The 25,252-nt window shown below is 40.8% G+C and overlaps 1 protein-coding gene across 2 annotated transcripts; it reads right to left on the reverse strand.

Annotated features, from left to right (window-relative positions):
• Nucleotides 1-441: 441 nt before the first annotated feature.
• On the reverse strand, nucleotides 442-24,961 carry LOC133150203 (gamma-aminobutyric acid receptor subunit beta-3-like). Of its 2 annotated transcripts, none has more exons than XM_061272585.1 (9): nucleotides 24,915-24,961; nucleotides 23,636-23,727; nucleotides 23,430-23,497; nucleotides 13,954-14,174; nucleotides 12,063-12,145; nucleotides 11,272-11,409; nucleotides 10,043-10,195; nucleotides 4,498-4,745; nucleotides 442-1,749 (listed from the first exon to the last, which is right to left on the reverse strand). In XM_061272585.1, the coding sequence occupies exons 2-9, from the start codon at nucleotides 23,706-23,708 to the stop codon at nucleotides 1,381-1,383; spliced, it is 1,353 nt and encodes a 450-aa protein (XP_061128569.1). In that variant the 5' UTR covers nucleotides 23,709-23,727; nucleotides 24,915-24,961; the 3' UTR covers nucleotides 442-1,380. The 2 variants fall into 2 exon arrangements, with proteins under 2 accessions (XP_061128569.1, XP_061128567.1); XM_061272583.1 differs by lacking the exon at nucleotides 24,915-24,961 and adding an exon at nucleotides 23,816-24,168.
• Between the last annotated feature and the right edge of the window lie 291 nt (nucleotides 24,962-25,252).

Consider the following 25,252-nt stretch of genomic DNA (forward strand, 5'->3'; position numbering starts at 1 on the left):
CAATTTGTCTGTCTTGTGCATGTGTACAGTACATGCCCCCCTCCCCCTCCTCACACACACACACACACACAAACCCTGCTCACGTGCAATATTACAATCATTACAGGTGGGGAAAAAACTATGACCATGGCTCATTATCCTCTACCTGAAGAACAATGGATCTGATACATTCAACGCCAGCATGAGCTCATCAGACAGCTTGACGCGGTTCAACTGTGGAGTCCATTGAAATCCATTTGCATCGACTGGAACTCCAGCATGGTCACGTTTTGGAGAAGAAAATAAATGGATGTTTTTTTTTTTCTTTCTTTTTTGGAATTAAATAGACTGACATTTGCCAGCATAACAATCACAAACTCAATGTTGAATTGATCATATTTTTTTTTTCAGGGTTGTGCACAAATTATATATTTATATATATATATATATTATATACATGTTTAAATATACACAGCATTTCTCCAGTGTTTCACTGTTTGCAACAAGACAAGGTGGAAAATCAAATAAACACAAAGAGTACAATAGATTAAAGATTAAAAGATTAAGATTAAATTAGTGCCCTAAATACTGATGGATGACAAATTTGCAGGATATCGAAGGAAAAAAATAGCACATGAGTAACAAACACACACATCCATGAAGATTACTTGAAAAAGCTTCTGGATAAGAGAAATTTAGCACTAAACACTTTGTTGAATATTTTGGTGAAACAATACTGGGTGGATAACAATGCCTCAAGGCAAAACACTTGGCAGTTTGATTAATTTGGATAAAATTAGGTTCCACGTTTGCTTCAGGAGCCATTAAACGGTGGGGAAAAAATGGCAGTGTTGTTCATTCTTGTGCTGTTCTGTCGTCTCTCTCCACAACCAAATGATGCCAAGAATAGTAGAAACCTGGAAGCCTGAGAGTCATGATAATCCTGAAGTAGAAACTGTCGGTAAAAGTTAACCCCGCATTGGATGCGTTTACAGTGCATAGGGTACCAATCAAACATATTGTTTACTGGATTTTTAGGAATTGCCTGCATTTTCCTGATCACCTATGTGGTATCAAGTTCTCTTTTTTTCTTAGAATACCACTTTTGGGATTTACTTGAATTGTTTTTTTGCAACTACTGGATGTAATCAATTGCTGGCATTTTGTTTTATGGGAAATGACTACAAGTCCCAATTACAGTACATACTACAGAAAAGAAAACAGATTCAAAGACAGCAAATATAAAAAGATACTTGACGAGAACCTCTGGAGCTTTCTCAGTCTTTCAGTTTGTAGTCTGATGTTGATCGATTCAATGCATGTATAAAAGCGCAGACAAAAAAGGAAGTAAACCAAACCAAATGGAAAGAAAGAAAATGACAAAACAACAAAATTGTCCAGTCAGACGTAGTAGAGCCAGTAGATAAGATTAAAAAAGGTGAAGACCGAGGGGAAGATGATCCGTGACCAACGGTCGATGGCGTTCACGTCGGTCAGGTCAGGGATTTTGATTTTTAGCTGCGAGGACCGCCTTCTCAGTCGGCTGCGTTTCTTCTGAACAGACCGATCTAGGGAATGACGACTGGCTGAACGTGGACCGATTCCACCGCTCTGCTTGCGATATTGAATGTGCGATGAGGCTGTGCTGTCCAGCTGCACCATGGACTGAGAGTTCCTGATGTCTGCTACGCTGGTGGTGATCTCGCCTCCTGCCACTTCATTGTGGATTTCCAAGGTGGTCAGCAGAATGTTCCCGTGTCCTGGTTCCGCCTGAGTGAGTGATAAAAAATCAACATTATTAGATGGATGTAAGTGGACCAAGTTGAAACTCTGCCATGAGATGTGCCATGTGTAACTGTAATTCACTAATGACTCATCATAATCTCAGAGCCCGAAGACTCTAATAGAAAATCGATGAGGGAGTTGATCCAAGCAGGCGTGCACAACAAGAAGGAACGACATAACGGGCTGGTAGTCTCACTAGAACATCATCATTCAACAATTTCATTGAACACATAGCAGATACAAGACATTGCATGCCCATGATGTGTGCTGGTGACAGGAACCAAATTGGTAGCAATGCACAATGGGGTTCATGCAAATGTGGCGGCTGAGCAAGTCCAACATTGTTCTACTTTTTTTTTTAAAACATCAGCTAAGCAGGTTGTGACTCCATCAGCGTGGGTTTTAAAGTTTTTGCTTGGGTATGTTCCACAGTGCTGTAGAATATAAAGTATACACTTACACTCCAAAAGTATTGGAACAGCAAAGCCCAATGCAGAATGTTTGCTGCAATCTGTCTGGGTTTGGTTCATACGCTGATTACGAAACAAGAGGTCAACAGTTCAGCTTTTATTTACACGTACTAACTGACCGGATTGGCATGCTTTGACTGAATGCGGGGAGATGACTGAAAGGGAGGAAGCTAGCGGCTAAAGTCTCCTCTCTCTCTGACGTCGGTGCGGAGAATTCGGCACATCACCCGCGAGCGCACCGTGCAGTTCAGCTTCCCCCCACTGAATCAAATCAAGCTGAGAAGTACACTGCTGTCCAATCGTTACAATATATCGTATTGTTTGTATATGAATGACACTTAACCATATTAATAACCATACAGGTGAAATAGCAAAACCTCACGGCCAAAATGTAGGGCATTACAGACCACGTCGGAAACATTCAAATGATTAATTTGATCCCATTTATGCTATTCATTTTTTTATTTATTTTATTTTATTATTTCATCCAACTGTTTTTTTGTTCCAAATATGTCTCATATACATTGCATGGTGGTGTGCGCAGAGAACAAACATAAATAAACACAATTATAATTTATTTCCACTCCTTTCAGTCTCCTTCGTCTTTTGTTGTTTTGGCAGTGTTCTTTGGGTCATTACCTTGCTGAATAATGAACGATCACCCAATCGGTTCTGTTGCGCCTTTTTAAAAGTGGACATCTTTTGAAAAATTGGCTTCTTTTTCTTGTTTGTATACAAGTAGTTGGGTCTTTGAAACTCAACAACCAAGGAATCTATTATTATATGGCTATTTCTGAAAATATTTCTGTGAACTGCCGCAACGGGCTCCTCAGCCATTGACAGCTAGGCTGGGCAAAGTTCCAGAGGAAAATTACTGCTTTGAAGAGGAGGGAGAAGCACTTTCATGCCAAAGCCAAGTGGCTGTTTGTGTCTGCCTCCGTAAACTAAAAGTCTTTATTTGTCTTCAGCTAAGGGGACTCACTTGCTTTTCCACACACTCTGGGTTCCGCTTCAGTGAGTAGAAGCAAACAGCCGGTTTCCTCGCACATTCACTGCTGTGTGAGATGTAAGGAGACAATGAAGGATGGACGGCCCAGCAGTATACTGTATAAGGTGGGAAGATAGCTGGTTGACAGTTTGGGACAGAACCACCCAATACGAGCTGTTTTTATAAGGGCAAGAAATATCCCATATTTGACAATTTGTGATCCTTGAGGTATTTTGACAAAATCGGGACTTCTCTAATTTGAGAGACATTTTTTTTCCTGAGCACATCTTTTTGCTGCTACCATGATATCTTACACCAGTGAAGATAAAGATGAAGCCATGCAAGCACAAGCCATGACACCACCTCCACTGGGTTGCACAGCTTGTATGTTTGGGATTATGAGCTGAGCCATTCCATCACTTTGGTAAAGAAAACTGTTTTTGGAAAAGACATTTTTAGGCTAGCCTTTGCGTCAAATTTCAGCTGACTAAACTCTTTTTGTTAACAAGTGGTCTGCATTGCTGTGGTAGCTAATGCGGTTCAGTCTTTTGGGGGAAGTAAATCGTACTACCTCCACTCTTGCCCCGTTGTTGGTGATCACCAGTTGTCTTTTCCCAATTGAACAAGTGGAATAATTACGACTCATTGGTGCAACGGCATTTGGTGAAAGGTGAACTGCGATTTTACCGATGATTCTTTTAATGTTGAAAGAAAAAATAGAATGCAAAAGTCCAAATGAATGAGATTTTCATGCTAACCAGCAATTGAATCCATGGATGAGGGCGGATGTGTTTTATTTTGAGGTCAAAATAGCAAAAAAAGAAAGATCCATGTTGGCAATGGTGCCAATCTTGACTGAAACAACTCACCGAGCGTGAGTGGCGAAGGCCTCTAATCTGATTGGACCGTTTAAGGGATGCAGCCCTACTACCTGCCTCCTGAGAAGATGACAAAGTTCAATACTGATTTTGTCATTCACTCAGCCTTACAGAAGTCTGTTAATTAATGTAAACATGTCATCCGGTTCAGCCATGCACACGGGTTCTCTTCGCAGCTTCTGTCAAGAGTGAACAAAAGTTAATTTTAAGGGAGTTGATTTATCATTTGACTCCTGGAAGGGGAACAGAAAATACCATTAATTCTTTTTTTTGACTGATTATGTAGCTGAGCGGTTCTCCAGACTCTTTTCCTGGGTCAAAATATGATTTTTCAGCAAAAAATACATTCCATTGCTTAATCACTGATTCTGTGAGTGAGCGATCCTGTCAAACTTACCCTTGCAGCGTCATACTTGGCTGCTCTCTCATTGTTGGCTTTCTCAGCCTTCTCCGCCAGCTTTTTTTGCATCTGAGGCCCCCTTCCAAAGAAGATGTAGTTGACGAAGGCATACTCCAGAAGGGCAAGGAAAACCATGACAAAGCAGCCCATCAGGTACATGTCGATGGCCTTCACGTAGGGGATTTTGGGCAGCGTCTCTCTCAAGTGTGTGTTGATAGTGGTCATGGTCAGCACCGTGGTGATACCTTCACAGCAACACAAACATGACATACATTGAGACAAATCTCATAAAAAGAAACTTTTGCACGTTTTGATTCAACCTTGGGTTTCCTATGCCGGTTTATGAAACTATAACAGGATTTATTCTGTTTAAGGGGAAGGGGTCAAAAAGGTCAGTCACAAACATATCAAAGCCGGCTCATTCATTTGATTCTCTCTCGCCTCTTGAGCTTTAGAGGACACTACGTATATGTAATTGTGACTTTTTATTGCTTAATTTATGTCAGAAGGACAGATTAGCATTACCTTTTGACAAATAAGACAAAGTTATCGACATGGTGGTCATATTATGAGTTTGGTGATGAGTCTGCTGCAGACAGCACTTGCACAAATTTGGTAGCTAATTGACTAGGATAGTTTCAATGGCTTGGTGATAAAGTGCAGCCTCCATAAGTGAAAATGTAATATTCTTTTATTATCTTAATGCAGGCTCGCTTTTCTCTTCGCACATAAGCCGAAGTCACTTGCTTCGTCACACCCCGACTCGACTGTACTCGACCAACTCAAAACAGCCTGCGTTCTGCAAATAAAAAGTTGGATGTAATTCTTGTTCCTTGGATTATTTTCATGAAACCACATTGCAGACATTGAGGAAGAAAAGTGTTTCAAATTGTGAAAAGGGCATTTTCTTGAAAATTGGTCCACGGCACTTACAGTTTAGGATTCATTACAATATTAGAAATCTTCTATGACGTTTGCCTTCTGTCAGACATTTTGTTTTCGACATGCACTTCTGCTATGTTTGTGTACGTTTCACTATGTTTATGCCTTTGCAGCACACGCCCCAGCTCCGCTACTAATATCAGGTATATCATCTTTTCTGTTCACCATCTTCCAGAAAAGCAGAAAATATCACATATGCATGTTGTTCCTTAGTGTGTATCCAACTGTTAAAAATATTAAGCAGAAAATTTCAGAATTACAGTCATGTGGATACTTGACTCTCAAAATTTGCACACTTGGTGTCATGTCTCGTCCCCAGTTTTGCTATGTGTCTAGGTTGCCATAGTTTCTGTTCGCGTCGCCCCTCCCTTCCTGTGTCACCTCAGTCAATGTAACCGCGGTCACCTGCCTCGTGTTTCGTCTTTTGTATTTAAGTCCTGTCTGCCCCTCGCTCACCGTCGGATCATTGCATGTATTACTGTCATGATGTCTGTTTGGTTCCTGTTCCTGTCTTTGGTAATGTCACCCTGTCTTTTTGTTCCACGTCTTTTGCGGTCAGTCCTGTTGCCTGCTGAGATCTACAAACCGGACAGTGCGTAACTGCTGTGCATCTGGAGCGGCTAGCGTGCTATCGGGCGGACCGGGCCATTGTACGAGGGGGAACATTGCGAGGAGGTGGAATGTGCGTCTACATCCGTGACGAATGGTGCCGGGACTCTGTGGTGGGATGCAAGCACTGCTCGCCTCTGGCGAAGTTTGTGATCTCCAGGCTGTTGGGGTCCTGAACTCTCTCCCCCGTTGTTTACTTGTATGTTAGTCGTGTACTGTGTCTCGTCACCGTGGGATGGAGGAAACGTTATTTTGATTTCTTTGTGTGTCTTGGCATGAAGGAATTGACAATAAAGCTGACTCTGACTCTGTTGGTTTTGTTAGTAAGTGATGTCAGTTTGCCGAGTCTTTTGAGTTTGTGTCAATAAACCCTGGTCCAAGCTGCACTTGGTCGCCCTGCTCCATATCCACCCCGAATTCGTGACACTTGGTCCCAAGTCCAAATTAAAGCTTCTACTACCTCATGAGCTACACGTATTGTATCTCCTGCAGATATCCAAGGTGTTACTGTCATGCTGTCGTGTTTTGTGGGTTGTTTTTGTCTTGTCCTGTTCTTCGTATTGTCACTTTCTGTTTTATTTTGGTAACTCTCCTCTCGTTTCAGTTCGTGGGTCCTTCCTCTGCGCGTCAGGCCACTTGACTTCCCTGATCCCAGTTGTATGCACCTGTCTCCTTGGCCCTAGATTTCTGCACCTGTGTCCTCCTCCTTCTGTGTGTGTATATAGCCTGCGTCTTGCGCCGGCGTGTCTTGTCGCGTCATGAACACTAGCGATCACGTAAGTCACAGAAATCCCCTGAGAGATCATAGTTGGAAGATACCTTTTGTCCAGCCTGAGCTCTCTGTTTTTGTTTAGTTAGGTTATTGCCATTGTATTTCCCTCGTCTTAAGGTGCTTTTTGTTTGCTGTCTCCAGCCTTTTTCCCTCGTTTTGAGGCCCTTTTGGTTTTTGCTGTTCCCAGGTTTTTGAGGCGCGTTTTGTTTTTTGTGCTGTCTTCTGCCTGAGAGAATAAAACACCTTTTGTTGGCACTCTGCATTTGAGTCCTCTACCTGCTCCAACCCTGACAGTTACTATAGAAACAAGAACAGTTTCAAGAAAAACGTTTATTCCAGATCTGCTTCCCCTGCTAGTTTAGTGAAAGATCAGACAATTTGTTGTGCATTGGAGGGCAAGAGGACATGGGAAATTATCTCATGCATTTATACTCCTTTCCTGAGGGCATTTTTGTTCGTGAGGCTATTTCGCAATCTGCAAGAGTCTTCTCTATCATTGAAATTCAAAGGTATGCATTTAAAACCTGGCGTGACCCTTTGGTCATCATGTAGAAAGTAGTGGTAGAGTGTCCGTCCTGAGACTGGAACATTGTGGGTTCAAACCCTGGCCGGGTCATACCAAAGACTATAAAAATGGGACCCATTGCCTCCCTGCTTGGCACTCGGCATTAAGGGTTGGATTTGGGGGGTTAGATAAACAAATAATTTCTCGAGCACGGCGCCGTTGCTGTTCACTGCTCCCCTCTCCCCCAGGCGATAGATCAAAATCACACTGGGATGGGTCAAATGCAGAGGACAAATTTTACCACACCCAGCTGCGTGTGACTATTATTGGAACTTTAAAAAAAGTAAAATAAAAAAATAAAACCTGGCGCGACCCTTTGGTCATCATGTAGAAATAACTCATTAAAATAATCTCATGCCATGAGCACCGGATAACCTTAACCACGAAGGTTACCAAATGATAGAGTGCTCCAACATCACTAATACAGACACACACGCGCGCACGCACACACACACGACCTTGAACTGATTGGCAGACATGTGTCAAGTAATTCATAAAGGCATGCAATTAAGCATTGACCTCTTGCATTGCATCTTATTTTATGATATGTGATCACAGTCAATGCATCCATAGCGCTTGTCATGGTCAAACAATCACCAATCGGGGATTGTTCGGGAGGGTGTTGTAAAACACAGTGAAGAGACAGGGAACAGTCAGTGGATTGGGACAAGGGACAACTGAGGTCAATCGAGCCAACTGAGCCTTTTGTTTGAATCATCGACGCATTTACAAGGTCAGCAAGGAGAGCATGTACACAAGCTTGTCTGAGAAGGGATGTCAACCTCACCTGCAAATATCCTGCACCGCCACAACTCAGCCTGGTGACGTTTTATTATTTTGTTCTTATTCTACTATTTCATGGGTCTTCTCTCAGCTTTGCCATTAAGCTTCTCTCCTTTTTGCTATTACTCCAACTCCCCGTCCTTTTTCTACTTCCCTCCCTGTTTGGACAACATAATCAAGCGGCCATCCACGCACCGATGGGCCTTCTTCCTCTTTCATCACGTCGTTACAGTCTCTCGGGAGAAATATAGTTTTATAAGCTTTCTCTTGCGTCGGTCTTTTTCTGTCGCATTCCATTGTGTCGCCATCCAGTTCTTGCTCTCATTTCACCCATCTGTTATGTCACCACCTTCCCCATTCCCTCTACATTTATTTGTATCTCTTTTCTTTCCACACCGCTTCTTGCCATCATTTAGTGGTGTCTCTCAGTGTACCCCTCCCCCAGTACACCTTTTTATGTTACAGTATATGTCCTTGAGTCTTTCTTCAACCTGTAAAAGCTGAAAAGAAAGGCACAAGGTAACCAAATCTCCTTTAATCAGGGATGACTGTATGCCATTAGCAGCCCAGTCTAACATAATCAAAAAATAAAGGATCACATGAAAGCTGCAATAAAATGTGTCAAATTGCATTGGATGTTCATTGCAATACACGGGCAGCATTGCAGGCACATATCAAAGAGCATGTTTGAAAGTACCCAAGGGAGCGTCTTGAGGTGGTCGTCAAAGGTATGTGTGTCTAACGTTACACTAAAAGCAGTGCTATTAGCAACACTTTAACATGATTATGAATGAAAGGCTTGACTGCAGTCAAATGGATATTAAAACGGTTACACCACCGGGTGAGTCAATTCAGACGGATTCTCTCGTCAAAATTTTCAGTTCTTTCAGTTATTTTTCGATTTCAATTTGTTCCATCATTTATCCTTCAAATTGCATTCCCATAACCAATCATTACTCTTCTCTCAACAGAAATCGTGAATGGACTCTACAGCTATTGCAGCTCCAGGAACATCTCACACTTGCACACGTCCTCCTCCAAATAAGGAAAACAAACCCACTCAGCCGCTCATTAATTAATGGGCATGTAGTCCACGCAGGATGCAATAAAAGAAAACAGACTCTCACTGGCAAATTTGCGGCTGTAAAACAAATCCAAGTGTGACATGTCTGTTCAGCTATTAAGCTATGTAAGAAATTGATGTCTGGAGGAAGGTAATAGATCAAAGCATGCTCTCTAAACAGGGGCATGTTAAGGTCGTTACTCATCCATGAGCTAGCCACACAAAGGTGATATACACTAAAAGGTACAATCAGATTAGTGGAGCGAGATTAAGAATGTGCACAGGTTAGGAATCTCAGAGGACCGGGACTGGAGGTCATTTTTTTCTGCTTGGTAATTCAGCCTTGTCAACCAGTGAACTGCTGTTGCTTTCTTTGATAGGCTTTTAAAGGATGTGCAGAGGATTGCTGGAAGACCAATTTGTGTAGCATCAATATTATTCCAATTATAATCTGACAGCCTCGTTTCTCTCTCCCTATTCTGCTGTGTGTCGTGAGTTGCAAACAAGCGACCTTTGAAAACAATACAAATCATGCAGACTAGAATCCAGACAGATGCAATAGCTGTCACGTTCACATACCAATGGAGACCACTTTTCTTTTGTATTAGTAATAAGTTTTGGCTTTTGATCCTGTTCCTTCCAGGAACTCAATTTCCAAACTATTTCCTGGAGCAACCTCTGCTGCCGTGACTGTTGGAGATCCCTCACGTTCCTCGAAGTGCATTAAGAACGTGGCAATGTGCTTGGTGGCTCCAAATGGATCCTGTCCTTATCTGAGTGAGTCAACAACATTACTAGAGCTTCTCACCTAGAGCCACCCTGGCCGCCGAGGCGTCGTAGTTTATCCAGAAGGATACCCAGGAGAGGATGGTAATCAGGATGGATGGCATGTACGTCTGCAGAATGAAATAGCCGATGTTTCTCTTAAGTTTAAAGCTCAGAGAAAGCCGAGGGTAAGCACCTGTGAGGAATGGAAAGAGAAAATACACTTACGTTCTTAAATAATGACAATGAAAATATCTTACTGAGTCAATGAGCAGATAGGGACACATTGCCTTTCTATCTTTCCATGGCCAAGGTTGGATCTATTGCCATGGTAACAACACCCAATTCACAAGTGCGCACGCACACGCGCACACACACACACAGACACACTTATAATGACGTATTACTGAAGATAGTGGTAAAAACTCGCATACAGTACTTTCTATACGAATCTCGTCTGCATAACTTATGAACACGTCTTGAAGAGTTAACATTATATTTCAACTATGCATTGCTGGGAAGTGGGAATGTGTCATTTTTTAGAGCTCAAACAATATACTTGCACACATTTGCGTGTGTGTGTGTAGGTGAGTGTGTGTGTGCGTAGGCGAGTGTGGGCGTTGAGCTGTACTGGCTGTACCTGCGACACAGTACAGTATCTGTGAGTGGGAGGAACAAGCATCTGTGCAGGCCGGCACACAAAGTATCCAAAAGTTAAGCTGAAGACGACAACAACCGCATCAAAAGCTGAGTGGGTCAGCTAATTTTGACCTCATTAATGATTATTTCCAGTTCCAAGCATGAATTATGTAAAGATGTTCTTAGTATTGTTTGTGAAACAAACCATTTCGATTGGCCTGAACCCTTTAAGTGGTTTTCCCCGCAGTTTGTTGGTGTTGTGACTTGCCTTTAAGCCAGGCTTGTTAGTCGCCCAAGCAGAAGAAGTATGCAAGGGAACCCATCCAGCGTTTGCCATGAGGACTATTTTTCACTATTTTACAACACCACTATGCAATAACTGACTCAGATTCTACCGTTGATCACAATGCAATCTGAAATTCTATTTGGATTTATACATGTATTTTGTACAATGACAGATTTGATGGCTTGTTTCATGGGATTTTATAGGGACTCCAAAACCCTACGTGGATGCAGCATGTGGGTAATGTAGGTTTAGTGGTCAAGGGACTAAGTCAAGATAAGAAAATAAACTTCAGACGCACAGTTGCATTTGGAGTGAAAATAGATTATTGTCATCCAGTGCATATTTACCTGTGGAAAACACAACATTTCTGGAAACCAACTTGTAATCAACAATGGAAAACTGCGGCAGCTCGATGCGCGTCACCCCTGTGACGGCTGACTCGCCCCCTTTCCAGTAGAACTCGATGTCGTCTGTGGTGTAGCCATCTGCATGAGAGGAGAGACACGAGACACCAAGGTGTAACCATCTGCTTAAGAATCACTGGAGAGAGAGATGCAGCAGCCTTGCTTATTATCATCCAACAGGGCTGTCGCAAGCATGGGAAAAACAAAAAAAAAACATGTTTGAAGTTGATTCCAAGAACCAGATGTTGCTTTGACAAGTCATGTAAGTTCATGGAAGTCAACATTTTCTGTGCACTAATATGTTGTATGTGCCCCCCAATAGTCTAAGCATAGAATTTTGGCAACAGTTGCCTGTGAAGTCATTTTCAGTCAACAGCAAGTGGAAAAATGGCCGCTCCCTTAGATGGGTTAAAACAGATGGATTTTTCTGTTTAATCCATATTCCACAAACAAAACACTAATCAGAACACTGTGGTTTGACTAGTTGGGCTACAAAGAACATATTATTACAAATAATTTTTGGGTTGACTTCCTCTTTGAATTGTAATAATACTTAGTACTGTATATAAAGATGGACGCAGTCACAGTAGTAGTAGAACCGTGAGCTTAGTTTCGGAATGACCCAAAACATGAGCTTTGTGTCCAAGTTCAAATTCCAGTACTTCACATGCATTGATGTACTCTGCCTGTGCAGCAAAATGACAGCTTGGGCAACATGAGGTCTCTTGACTCACAGCTCTCTATCTCCAGAGTGCAGTTCTGCTCATCCAGGGGATACCTCCTGAGATCCATCATGCATGCTGCTGTCGTAGTTATCCTGCCAAAAGAAGACACGGGTAGGGGAGGAGAGGACACAGGAATATATTTTTTATATCGTATTGTGTGTAATAATGCTGAAGAACCATATCTGAGGTAAAATTCAGTTTTGGTAATTGTATATAAAATGCTAATACAGAACTGTGGCATACTGTAGACAGTATATTTGTATTCAGTCTTGAATTTATTCCACATTATAATACAGCCTTAAGCCGAAACAGATCAAATTCCTCAGATGTCCTCAAATTCCAACAAATGAGGATTTTATTTTTGCAATTTTGTTAAATCCTTGTCTTTTCCATGAAGCTCAAAACTGAGCTCTGGTGTTTTTGCATCTTACTTAGAGTCCAGCTATGATAGATTGGACATGATTTGGAAAGGTACCCTCTACGTAAGATCCCGCAGTTAACAGTGCATGTCAGAGCACAAAGCAGGCATGGAATTGTCTCTGGATGGCCAATACAGAATTGTCCCGAGGCAATGATCTGGGGTAGGGTACAGATAAATATCTTCTTCTTTGGTGCAGTTGTGTAAATCTTGAAATAAATAAATGAAAGAAGATTAGAACCACGAGTACTAATTCTAACTCTTATCCTGGAACAGGCCGGCCATCTAAACTGAGCAATTGGGCAGGTGACCAAGAACCTCAATGTTACTCTGTGGAATGAAGAGGACTGTGGAATATTGCATTAAGACAGTTTGGCTGAGTTTTTGGGTCATGATGAGGTGTGTTGTTTGTCAGATGTACAAGCTCAAACGGCTGATAAGGAGACAGTCGGAAATAAGCAGCAAAGTGAAATGCAAATTCACAATGGTTTTGAGGCCAACTCAACCCCGACACAAAGCCGGCAGCTTGGCAGTTTGCCACTCGTTGTCTTTATTCAGTTAAGACTCTCACGAAGCTTTGAAACCCACTATGTGACAACATTACACAGCTATTATTACAGTAACATCAGGTCCACAAGATACATATAGACAGAATGCTCTTATCTGTAAACATAATCTTTACACATCCCATGTCATTAATAAATAATCCTAATTTTTAAATTAAATAATGTCCGTAAGGCTCTAACCACAGTTAGTAAATTCTCGAGTTATTTTCTGATTAAGCAATGCGATTCTATAGCATTACAGTATATTAGAGGAGTAAATAAATCCGACTACACACAGACTTCTGCCAATGTATTAATTAAAATGAAACAATTGCATTACAAAACATCAATATCATGAACGCTATGTTTGGTTGTAGTGTAGAACTCCACTTGCAACGGCAAAAGGTGACAGATACATCACTGTTGTGAGGAAAGCTGCATTCATTATTTGCGTTCTATGCAGTTTTATTCATAGGTCGCTCACTTGTGCTTGTCTAGAAGATCAATAGAAATGAGGGCTTTATTAAATCATGGGAAAACAGCAGTTTGACAAGCTTGATATGATTGCTTATAACCTGCTAAAATATCGTTTTCGGGACTTTCTCACTTCATCCATCTCCCATCCATTCTAACTAAATGTTGAGGTGCCCTTGACCACGTCACATAATCCTTTGGGTGCTCAGTGGCCTGCACTAAATAACTGCCAAAGTATCATTTTGGGAAAGTGTAGTGACATGATAGGGCATTAAACACACTGGATTAACTTGACACTGGGACTTGGATTATTTTTGTTACCCTAAGATTCACTTAGAAACCATTTGTGGATGAGAATTAGTTTGTTTCATTCAAAGGGGCTGGTACCCAAGCAACCTTCCAAGTCAAGGACAGAATCTCCACTAAAATGTGAAAAAGTATCATTGTGGCGTAAGTACCTTACCTGAGGCCATAAAGAACGGTTCCATCCGGATGAAGACGGATCATTCGATTTTTGACGGTGACACCGTGAACAAATGACTTCTTGTCGTTGAGGAAATAAGTGTCTGGTACCCAGAGCTGGTCTGCTACTCTATTATCCAAGGTCAGGTTGAGCGGGATCCCAACATAGGCAAGTCGTTTGTCTCGCCAGTATTGTTGGAAATACATAGTCAAAGTGTAGTCCTGTAAAAGTACACAAGATGAGCATAGTGTTAGTTTGGGGGAAGTTCCAAAGTACCGCTTGGAGCCAAATTATTTTTGCATTGATTGACACATCCAAAGATTCATCGGAATTGGAATAGGAGAATCCATAGCAGTATTTACTTTATTGTTTGAGTTAACTTTATGAACGCCTTTCATCCTTTGGACAACATTTACCCTTGAATCCTCCAAAAGGTGTAGATATTTCCAAATTGTTGAGTCAGCTACTTTGTTTGCTGAGAGGCAGACTACACCCTGAACTGCTCCACGCAATTTTCAGAGCTATGTGTGACATATTTCCTGCAGTGTAGTATGTCTGACATAAAATCTGAGAAAAACACAAAACGTGTTGAGAGACATGGTTGCTCGAAATGCTGCCCTTCAAGTGTCACCAGCCCCTAGGCTTACTTTTGTTTCGCCCTTTGACTTGTATATTTCTGCCAAGATGAGCAACCAAGTGGGTCACATACAAGACTTTCCGACTGTCCCCATATTTGTCCTCTCCGGTATTCTTTGAAGAGTTCATAAGCTGCTATTTTATGTCTTGGATCGGGCTGACGTCATCATATCTGTAACTTTCTTTGAGGACTCTGGTAGGATTAATCCTGCTCTGTTGTTCAAGTAGACTTTAAAATTTTACGGAGAGTTATTTGCTGTTGGTCGTGAGACAGATGTGGTTCAACACTGAGGATATAGTTTTCATGAGAGGAGGGTGCCGTTCAATAAGATGCCGTGTCCTCTATTTCCCTTTTCTGGAACCTCAATAATAGAAATGATAGATGGTTGAGAGCGCAAAAAGAAAGAGCAAACAGCATAAAGAGAAAGGGTTTAGAATCGGTGTGGGATATCAGCAGTTCTCCCACTTCAACAGTCAGGGTTATACTAAGTTAGGGTCCCCATAGCTTTCGGATGGTTATAAAATTGTATGATGCACTGACCTCAATAACCACAACAACCAGGATGAATGCGTAAAATGCTCGTATTTTAGATACGTTTCATACAGCTCGAATTTGACAATTACCACATAAAATCCAGTTTAGCCCTTCCAACTTGGAAAAAGATGCAATGACTGATAATGAATATATATTGTCAATCATATATTCAGAGAGGAAAAAGCATTGAATGAGCCGAATTGATGACCAAAACAATAGGAAGGTTAATTTCAGCAAATGGGAGGTAAATATAGGAACTGTTTTCCACAAACAACAAAATACACATCCCCCATTCTCTTTCTGCTATTCTGCACCCCCACTCCCTTCTGTACTTGTCGTCCCTCCCTCTTGAGCCAACGCCATCTTTTCCCCTCTGCCCGCTGTGGCTCTGAAATGAAACCAGGCTGCACCAACCTGGCGCTGGCAAGGCACTCAACACCTGCTGGTTGCCGTAGCACTCAGGTTGACACATAACAGCAAAACAAGAGGCATGTTCAAGCAGCACTACACTTGTTATATAACTGCAGGCACTTTTTTTTTTTTTTTGCACATCCCTGGTGTGCATGACCCACACACTTACAAAATACAAGACCAAAACACAAAAGACCCCAAATTACATAAACCCTTAAAGGTCCAATGGAATATTCCAAAGTTGATGGCATATTCATCAGTATTTAATTCTAGACTCTTCTAAAAGTTTCTCATTTAGTTCTGACACCTTACTAGCACTTGATAAATGTGCAGAGATATGAACAGGGAACATCAGCACACGCAACACAGATTGTACACATTGGTTGAGAAGTATAGTACAATGCTGGTGCTGCGTCACAAGATGGTTGGACTAGGATGATCAAAGCACACCATTTAATGGTGCTGGGGTGTCGGGAAAATGTAGAACAACTAAAAGAATGGCTACACCAGGAAAACAAATGTGCAATAACTCTCATTGCTGGGGTGACCACATACCAATGCAAGCTTATGTAATATTTAACAGCAAATAAACCATGTTTAGATGTTCAATATGGACCCACACATCTTACAATATGTTATGATTTCTTACAGTCATCAAAAAGAAAATAATGATGAATCGATTGCTGAATGTTGGGCTGACTTTGCATCTATAGGACGTACAGGTATGTGACGATCTATTTTCTATTGACTAATGTAGCACGGAAGTCCCCCGCCGCGATGTGTGACTCACAATGAGAATGAGTGGGATTCAGTTGCACTGCCATCTGATTTGCGTATGCACCATATGGTGCTTAAAATATTTGTTCTAAGCTGTAATAAATGTATATATCAACTTAAAGGTCAGACACAGTTCATTTTTGGTTACGATTTGGAAACAATCGTTCCTGTAAGAAACAATGGAAATAAAAAGTGTAGATAGTTCAAGACTTTTATTAACTTGAGGAGGCACGTGAGCATGAGTTGGGGAGAAACGAGTCCTTTGTGTTCTAGAGCCAGCAGAGAAGAGTGGAGAGTGCATGGAATCTACTAGCTGATTATTCCCTCGTAGAGAGCACTGGGGTTGATTGAGGTCAGAGGAGTAAACCAACAAGAATCTGGTGGAGGAGATCTCAAAGCAAATAAAAACGGCATCCAAAATGGCTGTAGCTAAAGGAGGACAAGTGGTGGTTGAACCGTGCTGGCAGATGGAGTCAGAAATGAGATGAGGATGAAGCAGTATAAAGTGGTGGGGTCCCAATTTAAATGCAGCGCAAACTCTCGAATTCAAACTCAAACAGATTGAATTAGGAGGAGCCAACTTAGTGTTGTGGGAGCAATATTGTACTAAGTAGCTCAGACAGGGAAATGTGTTAAACGTTTTATTCATTCTCATTTTGGATATTTGGTTTGCTTCCAAAATTGTATCACCTTCGGGGCATTCAAATTTTGATGTTTGACTGTAATTGGATTAAACAGATCCTGAGCCAAAGTTAAGATCAGTTCTGTGCTCTCCATGTATGAAGTTAAACATTCATATACTGTACAATCAATGTACTTATCATCTGAATGTAATAATTGGATTTACATTCCCAACTTAATCGGGAGTGACAGTAGGTAAGCAGTCAGTCCAGCAAGCATAAGCATGCCTCAACATAAATAATTGAATCCAACCATGTAGCCATGTATAAACACATGGCCGTCATCAATCTTGCATGGTTACAATCAAAGTGAATTTGTGATGAGGGCTAGCGCAGCTCTCCGCTACCTGCCCTCTAGTGTGGGTTCTGATTTTCTATGTAAAAGGTAGATTTGTGGCGATAATTCTATAGAGACAATAACAGTGACCAGTGCAGATAGATGATGAGCCTCAATTATTCAATTAAGCCGCATGGATTAACACATTCATTTGTGAGGATCCAGATAAGCAGTGTTTTGGCTGTGAAGTGACCCATATTTAATTTAATCTTTTCCTCTGCAGTGCAAGCGCTCTTACTTCACATAAGAATTGTCTTGTCTGACAACAAAAACTGAAATTTTGTTAGTAGTGAGTGGGTGGGGTGCAAAAACTATGATTGTATTCATGAACCTTATGAAACAAAAGTGTGACTCCAAAGGCTTTGGACAGATCGCAAAATATTGCTTGCAGATTGAACTATTAACAAAGGTAATTGTTAAATTGGTTGCATAGTACCACGATAAGCAATGAGAGGCACTGTTAGCAAAATTTCCCAAATGGCATACAATGTATTTATGTACTTCCATGATGTACCATCTTACATAATTCTAGGACAGAAGAAGAAAATGCATTTATAAGGTGGAAAAGAAATTATGACTTCCAACGGGTAACAATGAAACTTGCTGATTTTCCTTTACTGTAACTCCCAATTTAGACTTAGACTTCCTTTATTTGTCATTCAAATATACTCAGCAATGAAATCTCAGTAAGAAAAAAAAAAAAGTGCAAAATATTGGAGTATAAATAAAAATTCAAAAACGAAATAAAATATTGTCAAATAAATCATGGCAATAATTATAATAGAATATATTGTATTTCCCAAGCTGCAGAGAAAAATGATATGTAACCAGCATGTATTCCATAGGAACCAATTTGAGTCACTTCAATGTAATTTCAGCCTATTCCTTTGGGATATCCCTGAGGCAGTATATTGCTGCAGTGCGGGGGAATCCCTGAGTGGTTCCCTATCATCTTTATTTCTTGCCAAAGAAGAGTAAAAATAATCCTTACTGGGAGCAAAAATAAATAAATAAATGTATCAAATTGGCCCTTTACTTCTAAATGACAGGGTATCCCTTCGATATGAAGGATAAGTTCCTTTCTGTCTAATATTGTATGATGTATTGCTTTATAAAATGCTAAGAAGGCCAAGGCAAAGAAACAGTCAGTAGTTATTGAATGGCTTTACAAAAATACACACATTGTCTCTTTTTGGACAAGATGGTATTTTTGGATGCCAATTACTGGCATGGTCACATGGCATTTTGGATTTATGGGCAAAAGGAGACAAAGGAGAGAATGAAATCAAATGAGATGATTATTTTTCGGAGTCAATCAGTCAGCAACACAGTGGTCTAAAACGTGCCTTCAGTTTATTTGAGAGAAATTATTGGTAATGGTTTACGTTAAAGGCTTCCAGTTTTATACACATTTCTGAAATAATGAATTTGCTCAAATTAACTGTGATAATGTTTTTATTATTTTATGTTATTAGCAAGCATTAATCCTATACCCACCAACAACCAATCCATATTAAAATCAGTGTTATTTTTGATGATAGATTGATTATTCAGTTACAAAACTAAAAGTACCCATATCAGAATTTCAGACTCAGATTTATTTAGTCTTAAAATTGTGTTGACTCAAAATATGACATTGACAATCATCTGCTTTTAGTTTGGAAAAACGCAATTAATGTTTGCCCATTTTCGTACATGTTAATGATCAAATCCCTGATTGAATCATAACCAAATTTGTTGGTGAAATTTCTGCAGTGGCAATTAATAAAAAGAAGGAAAAGAATGGTTTTAAGTAAAGGGATGCAAATGGGATGTTTCAAATCTGATTAATTGATTAATTGACATTGTAATCAACAAATTAATCAATTGTTAAAATAATCAAGAGTAGCAGACCTGTATGTTATTATTAATATATAAAGACATTCATTTATGTTAAGACACTGGTTAAATTAATGTTTCCTCACGATAATTAGGAAAGAAACAAGTATGCAACACCATTTCTATAAATCCCTTTCATTGCAGATCACAACACCTGTGGAACATCTGCCACCAACATTGAGATCAACAAGGAGCTTTTTCCTCTTTTAAAGATTTGCATCCATCACTTTCTCCAACAGCATGTGGCCTCCTGAGGCCAATTACATTTCATCAGTCTGGAAGTAGAATGGTGGATAAAAGACATGTGAATATATTAAGACACACTGTATAGAGAGAATATCTGTGGGACCTATATACAGTCAGATAATGATGGTGACACACTTAGGGCCTACATTAGTTACCTTGCTAACTGTGTGGGCTTATTTTTATAACCAAGTGAAGCTGATGCAATAAAAAACAGACAACCCAAAAATAATTCAATATATTTAAAAAGTCAGGGTGCAAGAAAAGCAACCAACTAGTAGGAATATAAATGTGGTAGTATGAACATTTGGAGAAAGAGATGTTTTCAGTGTTCCATGATGAATCGCTTTCTCTTTCGCCCACATGCAGCCGTGGGATGACTCGCTTGTTCAGCCTGTTAGTGTAACTTGGTACGGACCATTTGCCCACGTGAGGGTCTGTAAATCAATTTACCCTAAAAAAGAAGCTAATGCATGCGATGGGATCAGAGGCGTTGATTACTCCTGTCAGCAAATCCTGACAGTTCACCTGAGACATAACAGTTGGAGTGTGAACTGGAAGTGTCGCTACATCAACCAAAGATGAAAGTGAATAAAAGCTCCTTCTGGCAGCAGGATAATAGTCAATCAAAAAGTGAGTGTAAGTGCCTTCTTAATAATTGCGCGGCCCACTCATATCAGTTTGGGTATGTCAGCCGCTTTACGAGGTCACTGGCTCAGCACAAGGCCCCAGTTGGTCACTTGGGGCCCAAGGTAACTAAAACCCACGCACCTTAGCATAGTTCAACTTCAACAAAAGGTGAGTTAGGTCATTTATACCACTTTGTCCTCCTTTGAAATGAGCAAATTTAGTTACTAGTTTGAACCTTGCCATCATATCACACAAAACACTGACAGTTGATTTTAAGGACGTGTTTTCATTTGCTTCCTGAAATCACTGCTTCGGCAGGTCCTCTTAATCCATTTTGCTTGGCTCTGATCTTGTTCCCACATGCCCCTAGTGCCCCCCAAACAAATTTCCGATGTAATTAGTGCACCTCATCTCGGCCCTTTTCACATCTGCTGAATGAGGAGCTTGTGCCCTCATAAAGGGCAGTGGGAAAGCGACAGTACCTGCTGTGCCAGATGCTCACACTGTGCTGTTTTCTGTTTCAATAAATATTTACATCTTACAGCTCTCTTTCTCTCTCTTGCTCTTCTCCCATCATTTTTAAACTCTTGATTTGCTGCCAGACTTGATTCGATCTGCAGTTCATTTAATCAACATAGGGCAGAATTGCAAATAAGGAAAATGTCTAGAGAATATATACTCACTGGCCACACACTTCATTAGTTATGCCCAATGAAATCCAAAAGAGCTGTATCAAAAGCTGCCTCACGCCGAGAACTGCATCTATAATTCTGACTTTCCTTTTAGCAAAATAATGTAGCCCACAAATGAGAAGACTCACTACAAATGCAGTCCACTTTTAAATCAAGTGTTTTGCCGAACTGGAAAAAAAGCAGGACAGCGGCTCCCTAGAACCGGACTTGCCTACACCAGACTTTGGCGTTTGTTGTGATGTGTGTGGTCCTCCTATGTGCAGCCCAAATCATCAAAACAGCTGTCATAGTCACACCCACCGTATAATTATGCTTCGCTAATGGTGCCAGCTAAACTGAGCATTATTACCTTGGTACTTCCAAGTCTGACCCATAAATGAACAGGAGGGCTCAAAGAACTAGTGAATTATTGAAATAGTCAGAGATGAACTGCAATTGTCTCACCTGAATATTTAAAGAACATTTGATGAGCGCTTTTTTGGGCTGGTCATCCACAAGGTATTGAAAGCATTTTGTTACTTGCATGTTTTTTTTAATTACTTTTCTAAATGTGTGCATTTGTATTTCTAAAAGTAAATTAATGACTCACATTCTGTTCCTAACCTTCAGTTTATCTGCATTGCAACTAACTATATAGTCTTTGACATTTGCATTTATTCCCACAGATTTTTTTTTTTCACATTCTGTGGGAGGGGGGTGACCCCAACATCAAGCAGTCTACATGTTTTGACAATTCTTGAAATTTTAGGAGCATTTTATGACTTCTACCCCCTGGGCCTCTTTGTTTGGCTGGTGAAGTGGATTCAGTGTCTAGAATTGTACACAAGCAAATACAGGAAAGTGACCATTTTGAAAGGCTTTACTCCAGGGAACCACTGAGAGCTGTGACTGTGCTGCTGGCTGGATAATGCATGTCAGTGTCACAGTCATTATTTTGTTCTCTCTTATGAGCCCTTAACCAATTTATGGCAAGGCCGTTGTTTTTTGACTGGGTAAAAAGGGGATGTGCTGAAAATGACAGCAGTTTTCCACGACAAGAAGCATGCAATTCAAAAAGTGGTAGTAGAATACTAAAACTTCTATAATAATAATAATACTAATAATAATAATAATAATAATAATAATAATAATAATAATAATAATAATAATAATAATAATAATAATAATAAATATAATAATCATCATCTGTCTATATGACATTGTTAAAATACTAAAGTAAGCAAAACATTGATGTGTCCTGCTTGGCTGATCAGTAGTCCAGTTATTTCTTGGACAAATTCTAATCAATCAGCAGTCATAACAGGCTGATGTTGGCTTTGGACCCCTACTGAATAATATTGAGATATTGATCTAATCTGCTCATAAATCTGAGGTACACAATTTATCAGAAGAAAATTGTGACACATAAATGCAACTCACTGGAAGCGGTGGTTGCTATGGGAGTGACTGCTCAAAAGGTCCGAGCCAGCAATCACCTGGTGAAGTAATCATCGAGTCTTTAGTATTGATCAGCGACCACCCACACAGATGTCCCTTTGTGGTCAAGCGTATAACAAAGCTGCAGTGTTCTGATGAGTTCTAATGACCAAATCATTTCAGAAGCTCAAGGGTCCAAAAGCCAGAATACAGTTGCCATCTATTGCACAAATTTAACAGCCACTGTAATGTGTCAGTGCTGATATTGCTCATTGTATGAATTTTTTTTAGGATGGACCTGAACCAAATGTACTTGATTAACCCAGTCGATTGGGCGAGTGGGCCAATCATGTTATTGATGCAATTCAGGTCATTATCTGCAAATGTTTTTGGAGCAGCCTCAAATGTTAAAGAAGAAAGGTAACAAAGACCAGCAACATCCCCTTATCAGTGCAGCCAGTCGGAATTGTCTGGTAGCTGTCAGCTGAGTAGACCCTCCTGAGAGGGTGCTCCTGTATGTTCTGGCTCACAAGCTTAACAAACAGCACCATGTGTGAGCTATAGGCTTCTGTTGGCTGCTTATTGCAAAGGTTAATACGATTTAAATGGTCCATGGAAACCGACAAAGAACCCTTAATGGATAAACACAATACAATTTTGGATTTCAACCCAGTACTTATACAGTCAAGCTTGAAATTATAATTTCAAGACTCATCTACACCATAAGGATAGGTGTTGGACTTAATGTTGTTTGCACCTTCTCCAGGGCAAAACTGAATCTTCCCAAACTGTAAAACTCAAGTGTCTGTTCCAAAAGACAACCTAAAACCACAACAGTGACAAACCAGAGCCTCAACTCTCCTCAACCCTCCACCCCATTATACCCACACATACATACAAGATAAAAATCCTCCTTCCAAGAAATTGCATTATCACCAGAATTGGCTCACACAGCTTGAACCTATTTGTTCCCGGGGCCTATACAGTAGGCACAATGATGTACGGCGTGTGGAGGCATTCAAATGTTCAATGCCAAGAAAAGCATCCAATCTGCTCCACGTCAAACAGTATAATGAGCTGAAAGGCGAATCTTGATTTACACGGGCAGCCGTCACCACTTCTGGCTACATTTGTAATTATATACAAGCACCGGTGCAAATGTATTTCGGAGCAGGCACAACGAGAAGCATCGTTTTTATGTATACACAAGCAAGCGATGTTTATGATCTAAATCCACTCACCATATTGACTTCAGACACCATGTCTATGCTGGCCACATCTATGCTCATCCCCACTGCTACTGGAGCCCCTGCAAGAGGTTAAACAGCTTGTTATCATGCACGCCTAACCCTAATTGACTGCAACACACTTCATGGTGCCAAACAAACAAATAAAACAACATAAATAATAGAGAAAAATAAGATACTTCATAATGATGGGTGAATACCTCCAAAGTCTGGCCTCAGTCGGATGTCGTACCCTTTGAGGAGTTTATCCACCGTCTCCTTCACGAATGACATGTTACCAGGCTCGTTGACACTGAAACGACAAGAGCTTCACCGTGACTCGCGCGTCATGCAAACCTGATCAGTAACCTTGACTTAGCGATGCGGGCGCGAGAGCTCACCTTTTGGCGCAACACACTATGGACCCGATCACTAGTGCGGACAAGACGCGCAATTGGCGAGCTTTGTGCAAAGTCAACATGTTTACGATCGCATACGACGGCAAAAGCAGCGGTGCGACGAAATACGAGAATCTCCTCGATCAACAGTCTTTTAAACCACAGTCAAATCCATTGATTATCCATGAGAAAAGTCGGTTGGAGAAAGGGGGGCGCGCGCGCTTTGAGTCAACAGCTCAGATGTGAAATATGGGGCGACATCGTTTCGCCTTCCAATACTGGTTCTCCGGTTTGTCTGTGCGGGAGCGTTGAGCAATCAGGAGCGCATATTGATGAGGAGGGTGGACGAGAAAGCTGCTGCCGCCGATGCTGCTGCTGATGCTGGCGGCGGTGAAGGCACTCGTCTCGTTCCAATAAGAGACTGAGCCCAATACTTGCACGCTGCAAGAAATGCCCACCAGTCGAATCAACAGGGGCGTTCCTGTTGTAAGGCATGTTACCCACCCTCAATTAGTTCTTCATAAAATCTTTCTGATTTCTCTTTTCCCCAGCAATTCCGACCAAATTAAGTTTTAAAAGAATATACATAATTGGTGATGTTGCGTGATTGTGTTATTTGGTAGATTCACCCGATGACATCTTTGATTAATTGGTTTCACTTGAGAATGGAAAAGCATAACATTCGTCTTCTCTGCAGAACTTCCAAGTTTCCTTTTTATCGAATTACAATGGGTTTTTTTCTTGACACTTTTTACAGCGTTCCAATAACACCATCTGCAGCAACCCCCTCCCCTTTTTTTCTTCTAAAAATGGTAAGACTCGAACACAATCCGAGCGAAGTGGTTCTTTCGGCTGCATGAATCAACCTAATTTATCAACACTTGCAATTGATTGGCAAATATTAATTTCTCCATTAAAATATATTTTTAAAATCTATTATAATAGCATATGTTTGTTGCCTGGGTTGATTCGTTGTCTTGACGATAGTTTATTCCTTCTGTTATTCAGGGTGTGAATAGGAAAGAGAATCTCGATGGTCAGCCAGGATGGTTTGGGAGAAGGGGAGTAGGTGGGGGTTTTGGTGTTGGACCTACTTACATACCTGCTTGTGTCATAGATGGCGAACAACTTCTTATTTCCGTCAACGGCATTCCTAGAGAGAGAAAAAATACAGTTCAAACACATGAATTAAGGAGGTCTATTTAAAGTTTAAAATTTATTGGCAGGATAAATTAAACCTCTATAGCTGGGGGAATCTGACGTCCACGTATCAATTTATACTATTTACTTGTTTTCTCTCAGTTAAGACGTAAATTCCAGACAGTCCTTATTTGTTTGTTCAAATCTCCCTCTAGATGTCCATCCTTCCATTTTATGTAGCGCTTGTCCCCACGGGGGTGCCGGAACCTATCCCAGCAGTCATCGAGCAGTAGGCGGGGT

The sequence above is a fragment of the Syngnathus typhle genome, linkage group LG2, assembly GCF_033458585.1.
Source record: "Syngnathus typhle isolate RoL2023-S1 ecotype Sweden linkage group LG2, RoL_Styp_1.0, whole genome shotgun sequence".
Taxonomy (NCBI): Eukaryota; Metazoa; Chordata; class Actinopteri; order Syngnathiformes; family Syngnathidae; genus Syngnathus; species Syngnathus typhle.